The sequence below is a fragment of the Priapulus caudatus genome, unplaced genomic scaffold (assembly GCF_000485595.1).
Source record: "Priapulus caudatus unplaced genomic scaffold, Priapulus_caudatus-5.0.1 Scaffold4804, whole genome shotgun sequence".
NCBI lineage: Eukaryota > Metazoa > Priapulida > Priapulimorpha > Priapulimorphida > Priapulidae > Priapulus > Priapulus caudatus.
This window is the reverse complement of record NW_014581865.1, coordinates 2,994-9,756: the sequence shown is the minus strand read 5'-3', so window position 1 is coordinate 9,756 and position 6,763 is coordinate 2,994. Positions and strand designations below refer to the sequence as shown.

Below are 6,763 nucleotides of genomic sequence, written 5' to 3'. Positions count from 1 at the left end.
TGTAAAAGGTCATGGATTGCATTGAAGGGGCAGTTAATGGCGTTGACCGATATCTGTGCGTGTATCGGCTAGCGTTTGTTATTTGCAGCGAAGTACGACGAAAATAGCATGCAATGCGTTCACCGTTGCCTATATATTCCCACGTACGTACACAGGCGCATGCACGCACGCACGCACGTACGCACGCACGCACGCACTCACGCACGCACGCACGCACACGCAAACGCAAACGCAAACGCACGAACACGCGCGCACGCACGCACGCACGCACGCACAAACACACACACACATACACACGCACACGCACACACACACACACACACACACACACACACACGCGACACGCGCGCACACACACACNGTTAGCTCATCGTCACCATGGCAGTATGGAACCCCCGGACTCCATACTCTCCTACCTTCCTCTCTATCCTCCTCCTCCTCCTCACTTCTTCTCTCGCTCCTCTCTGCCTACTCCTCTAACTTATCTCTCTCTGCTACCATCAGGTTGTGATAACATGGCTCATCGTGGGAGTAGAGTTAGCCATCATCGTCACCATGGCAGTAATGGAACCCCCGGACTCGTTCTCGTCCTTTACCGTTTCTCTATACTCCTTCGCCTCCTGCCTCTCCTCCTCTCTCAACTGCCCTCGCCCTCTTCACTCTCTCTAAGCTACAGTATCTCTCTTATGCTGACATGCAGGTAATAAACCAGAGGCTAGATGAGCAACCTAGAGATTTGTGATACATTTGGACTGCTCGTGGGCGAAGCTTTTGATAGGATTTGAGGCATCATCGTCACGGGCGAAGTACATGTGAACCCCGCGCTGACTGCCAGTATCTTTGCCTTACCCGTTCTGTCGCTCCTCCTCTTCCTCCTCGTGACGACTCATCTCTTTAAGACTTATCTCTCTCTGCTACCGTCAGGTAGTGTGATACATGGCTCATCGAGAGTGAGGGCGAGATAGAGTTAGCGCGATCATCGTGCTCTGGGCGAGATCATGGAAGCCCGAGGACTCGGACATAATGTGAGACCGTACCTTCTCTGCTGCGTTTTTTTACTTCGCGTTCCGCGCTCCTGCCTCCTGTATGCGTGCAGTGGACGAGAGAACCATAGGCGGTAAAAGCTAGAAGAGCTAGCACTCCGCGGAGCGCTACGGTGAGGTTTAGTTTCGTACTGCCTCCTCTTCCTCATCTTCGGTCCCTAACTTATTCTCTGCTCGTGGAAGTACTGTACCTCAGGTTTGCTGATACATGGCTCGTCGAGGGAGATGACGTTAGCCAATCATCGTCATCATGGCGAGTACTGGAACCCGGACTCCGTAGCTCTCTATCCTTCCTTGCTCTCCTCTCCTGTCTTCTCCTCCTCATCGTGCTACTAACGTGTATCTTTCTTTTACTGTGCTCCAATCTAGGTTATGAATAACATGGCTCATCGTGGGCAAGTAGAGGTTTAGGCGATCAAATTGCGTGAGATTGATGACGAGTGAATGGACCCCGGATCGGGTGGCTGGTTACGTGAACGCCATATCCGCAGGCGAGGTCCGTCTCGTCTGCAACACATCTACCCTGGGCGTCGTAGCTCCGCTAGGATTCGACCTTCTGCTGATAGTCATGTGCACGATATACGCCGTGAAGACGCGCAACGTTCCAGGGAACTTCAACGAGGCGAAGTACATCGGCTTCTGCATGTACTCGAGTTGCATTATCTGGCTGGCGTGGGTGCCGCTGTACTTCGGCAGCGATTTCAAGGTGCTGACGCTGTGTCTGTGCATCAGTTTGAGCGCCATCGTGTGTCTGGCGTTGATGTTCGCGCCGAAGATGTTCATCATCTCATGCATCCGGAGAAAAACAATCGAAGTGCGTTCGCGACTTCGAAGCACGTGAGATGTCACATCGGCAGTTCGCACGCCGGCGGAAGCAAGCCGCACGTGACGTCATCCGGGGGCGGAAGTTACGAGGACGCTCGAGGCGACCCCGTGCGGCTGGGCGGACAGAAGTAGGTGGCGCTGCGGGCGCGCGGGGGGGGAGCGTGTTATGATTTATGTATATTGTATAGCTTGTATTATAAACATATTAGCATGTGTTTGTTTGCTGTTTACTTTGGTGTTTGTTTGTTTGTTTGTTGATTGTGTTTGTATCTGAATTATGTATCTGTTATTATCTATTATGTAGATAGCGCGCGCGTGCGGGAAGGGGGAGGGGAGGCGGCGAGCGGGGAAGGAAGATGGATAGCAGGAGTAGGGGAGGGTGTAATTTGAGGGTGGCTGTGTGGTGGAGGGGGGGGGGAGGATGTAAAGTGTGGTTGTAGGGTGTGGGTGTGGGTACAGGAAAGTGGGAGGTATGTGCGCGAGAGAGCGTGTGAGTGAGAGTATATTTGCATGTTTTCGTTTGCTTGTTTGTTTGTTTGTTTTGTTTTACTTAGTTGTTTACATGTGTGTTTTGTTTGTTTATTGCGTTTTTATCTGAATTTATGCATCTGGCATTTGCGTGCCCTGCGTGCGATCACGAGTTGCGTGTGAGCTTATTTGCATGTATCTATCTATCTTTGTTTGTCTATCGAAATAAGTTAATCGAATTTCATGATTTATATGAGAGTGGATTTATTTTATGATGAATTTATTTACGTAAACCGTGTAAACCTGTCTAATTCTGTTTGCCCAGCTTAATGACGATGCTAATCTGAGATTTTATCGCAATATCTCATGCTTCCCAAGTTTGTTTTGTGCGTGCGCTGAGTGAGAGTGCTGTAGCCCTTTGTGCTGTGTGCTGTGTGTGTGTGTGGTGTGTGCGTGTGTCTGTGATTGTGGTGTGTGTGTGTTTGTCGTGTGTTGTGTGTGTGTGTGCTGCCGTGCGTATGGATGTGAGTGAGATGTGTGTGTATGTTTGCGTGATCGAATGTGTGTGAATGTGTAATTGTGGTCTGTGTGGCGTGGTGTGTGTGTGTATGCCGTGTGTGTGTGTGTGTGTGGCTGTTGTGTGTGTGTGTGTGTGTGTGTGCTGTGCGGGTATGTGTGTGAGTGAGTGTGCGTGTGTGTATGTACTGCGGCTGCGTGTGTGTGTGCGTGCAATGCGTTCGTGGCGTGGGTGTGTGTGTGTGTGTTGTGCGGTGTAGGTTGTGTGTGGATGTGTGTGTGTGTGGTCTGTGTGTGTGTGTGGTGTGGTGTGTGTGCGTGTGTGTGCTGTGTGTGCGTGTGTGGTGTGTGCGTGTGGTCTGGTGTGGTGTGGTTGTGCGTACAGCGTGTACTGAAGCATCACAGCTGTGCGATCAGTATAACGCATATTTCTCTCTCGCTCTCTCTGTTCTCTTCTTCCTCTCATTTTACTCTCTCTCTCTTCCTCTCTCTCTCCTCCTCTCTCTCTCTATCTCTCTCTCTCTTCTTTCTCCTCTACTCTGCTCGTCTCTCTCTATTATATATATCATATATATATATATATTATGTTAATCTTGTCTCCAGCTTTAGCAACTCCGCGCATGTACCAGCAGAAACGCAAGGGCGGAACACAAGCCGCTCATTCTGGAAGGGTTTGAACAAGCTGAAGAAACAAGAGAACACCACAGCGACGTTTAACAGCAACCCAGGAGCGAGAGCTGGAGTCCAGGAAATGGGAAGGTAACGCGAGCGTGGTCTGCGGGCGTGCATCGTGTGCGTGCGTGCGTGCGTGCGTGACGTGCGTGCGTGTCGTACGTGGTGTACGAACACTCCTGCACATACAGTAAACGTGAGCAAGTACGACGCAACATACCGCGCGTAGGCCACACACACAACGTATATAACAACACACCGCACACACATACACACACACACACCCACACAACGACACACACACACACAAACATACAACACCACACACACAAATATACACACACACATCATACACCACACACACACACACACACACACACACACACACACTACATAACACACAACATACACACACACACACACAATCATAACACACACACACACACACACACACGCCACACACACCACACACACACACACACGCACACACACACACACACACACACACACAACACACCACAATCACACATCACACACGCACACCGCACACACGCACGCACGCACCGCGACACGGACACCACACACACACACACACACACACACATACTCACACACAAACACACACACGCACACACACACACAAACACACACACGCACACACACACACGCACACACACACGCACGCACACACATACCACCGTGTTGATGACGAAACATTATCCCTCCAGCGTTAAAGTTAATACGGCACTCACCGGCTATCAGCGTCCCATGGCTCTCCCGACCTAGACAGTTTATCACCGTAAAAGATATATAGTATACAGCTGATAAAAACCCATCAGTAGAATTAATGAAACCTTTTCTCGATAAGCGAAGAACACGATACATGAACGAACAGAACATACAGAAACTTGATGAAATTATGAGGAAGAAAATATTCCTCATAACTCTGGCAGTTTTCACGTATCGATTTCATTTCCCCTGTCAATTATGGCTGAGGATAAATAGTCCAGTCGGACGCAGAAAGTAAATACAATCATTAGATCGCTATGTCTGTGCTGGCATTTTCGGCATCGAAGACTTAAATCAGTGTAAAAAATGAATACTACATTTCGCGTGATTAAATCCATTTAGAAGAAATCGATTCGCAAAATCGCATAATCAAATCCATTTAAAAAAACGAATGCATAAAATCGCGTAATTATATCAATGTAATGAAGTCGAATACTCAGAATCGTTCCACCAATTTGTATTATTTGCAAAACAGAATCATTAATTTCCCAAAAAAAACTATGAATAAATTCCGTGAATGAAAGATTATAACAAACAAAATAATAACGATAATAATAATAAATACGTAGAATTGTCTTCTATTACCGACACACAAAAGCAATAAATTAACCCCTGCAGTGGGGGTGATGACAAGTAAAGTAACAGCCGCCTGTCTGCGGGGAAGCCACCGACGTCCCTCCGTCCACGCGGTTACTCCGTCCGCTTTCACCCCCGCTAAATCGCACACGAATCGTTCAGGTTGGCGATGGGTAAGCCAATAGCAGGTCAAGCACCGAAGACAGAGGCGTCAAAGCCGCCGATGCCGCGCGCCAACACCGAACCGAACCTAGACGACTTGATCACCAGGAGGTATGACGCCAGCGCCATCTGTCGACGGCGCGGGTACTTGTCGGTGGCGGCTGGTGGTGGCTGGTTGGATATCACTCTATCTCGCGCGCGCGCTCTCTCTCACTCTCTCTCTCTCTCTCTCTCTCTCTCTCTCTCTCTCTCTCTCTCTCACTCTCTCTATCTCTCTATCTCTGACTCACTCTCTCTCTCTTTCCTCTCCCTCTCGCTCTTTCGATCCCTCTCTCGCGCTCTCTCTCTCTCTCTCTCTCTCTCTCTCTCTTCTCTCTCTTCTCTTTTCTCTCTTGTCTCTACTCATCTCTCTCTTCTCTCCTCATCTCTCTCTCTCTCTCGCTCTCGCTCTCCTCTCTCTTTCAATATTACTTGCACTGCGCCATACAATAGCTGGGTTTTACTGGTCCTTACATTCGGTTTGCGCTACGCTGACTACCACGCTATATAACAACAATCCACTAACACTATCTCCTGAATTAGACACTTGTGTGGATAGCTCGGCGTGGCGTCGCTGCGTGTTCCGGCGTCATTTCCGACTCTAACGAACTAACGGCCAGACGTTAACCGCTAACCCGGCTAATGTCTCTCTCTTTCCTGATTTTCTAATGTCCGTTCTCTCTTCTCTGTCTGTCTGTCTGTCTGTCTATTTATGTCTGTCGCTGTCGTCGATCTATCTATCTATCTATCTATCTATCTATCTAATCTATATCTAGTCTATCTATCTATCTTATCTATCTATCTTCTATCTATCTATTCTATTAATTCATCATCTATGTATCTATCTATCTATCTATCTATCTATCATCCATCCATCATCCATCCATCCATTCCATCCATCCATCCCATCTATCCTATCTATCTATACTATCTATACTAATCTATCTACTATCTATCTATTCTATCTATCTATCTATCTATCTAATCTATCTGAATCTTCTAATCTACTATCTATCATCTATCTATCCACCCATTCTATCTTCTATAGTGCTAGCTGCTCTCTCTCGCGTCGCTTCTCTCTATCTGTCTCTCGTCGTCTCTCTCTCTCTCTCTCTCTCTCTCTCTCTCTCTCTATGTCTCTCTCTCGCTCTGTGTGTGTGTGTCTCTCTCTGTGTGTGTCTCTCTCTCTCTCAGTAATTTGTTTGTCGCTACGAGAAGTCGTTAGCGAGAACGAGATGAAAGAACGTGGTTGACAATCACAGACATAGATTGCTGTTTAGCGGATGTATGCGCAGATAGATGGGGTTGCGAGAGTTTCCGTCTACTCTTGCCGGCGCCGGTAACGAGAAATGAAATCGACAGCCGTTGTTGAATGTTTGCCGCCATGGGGCGGCCGTGTTCCCGCGCCGACTGTCCGCCTCGCATCGCGTTTCCCTCCAGGGGGCGCGTCGTCGAATATATCGTAAATGGTTATGACGTCATGCATTAATAATGTCATATTGTTTGAACTGAATTTATCACCACATAAATGCTTCAGCGCTTTTAAATTGTCGTGTAGATATTTTGAGATTTTCTTTTGATAATAGTCACTCATAACTATTTGAAATCTCTGACATCGATGTCTTGTACTACACTAATCCTTAATACGCTTCATTTCACTGGAATTTCTTTAC

General features: G+C 47.9%; 1 protein-coding gene across 1 annotated transcript; it reads left to right on the top strand.

Moving 5' to 3' along the window:
• Window positions 1–373: 373 nt before the first annotated feature.
• On the top strand, window positions 374–5,162 carry LOC106819855 (the record flags this gene model as incomplete). The annotated part of the gene is made up of 4 exons (XM_014824428.1): window positions 374–417; window positions 1,526–1,996; window positions 3,456–3,611; window positions 5,052–5,162. Coding segments are annotated over exons 2-4 (431 nt in total), but the record flags the coding sequence as incomplete, so codon positions are not given.
• Between the last annotated feature and the right edge of the window lie 1,601 nt (window positions 5,163–6,763).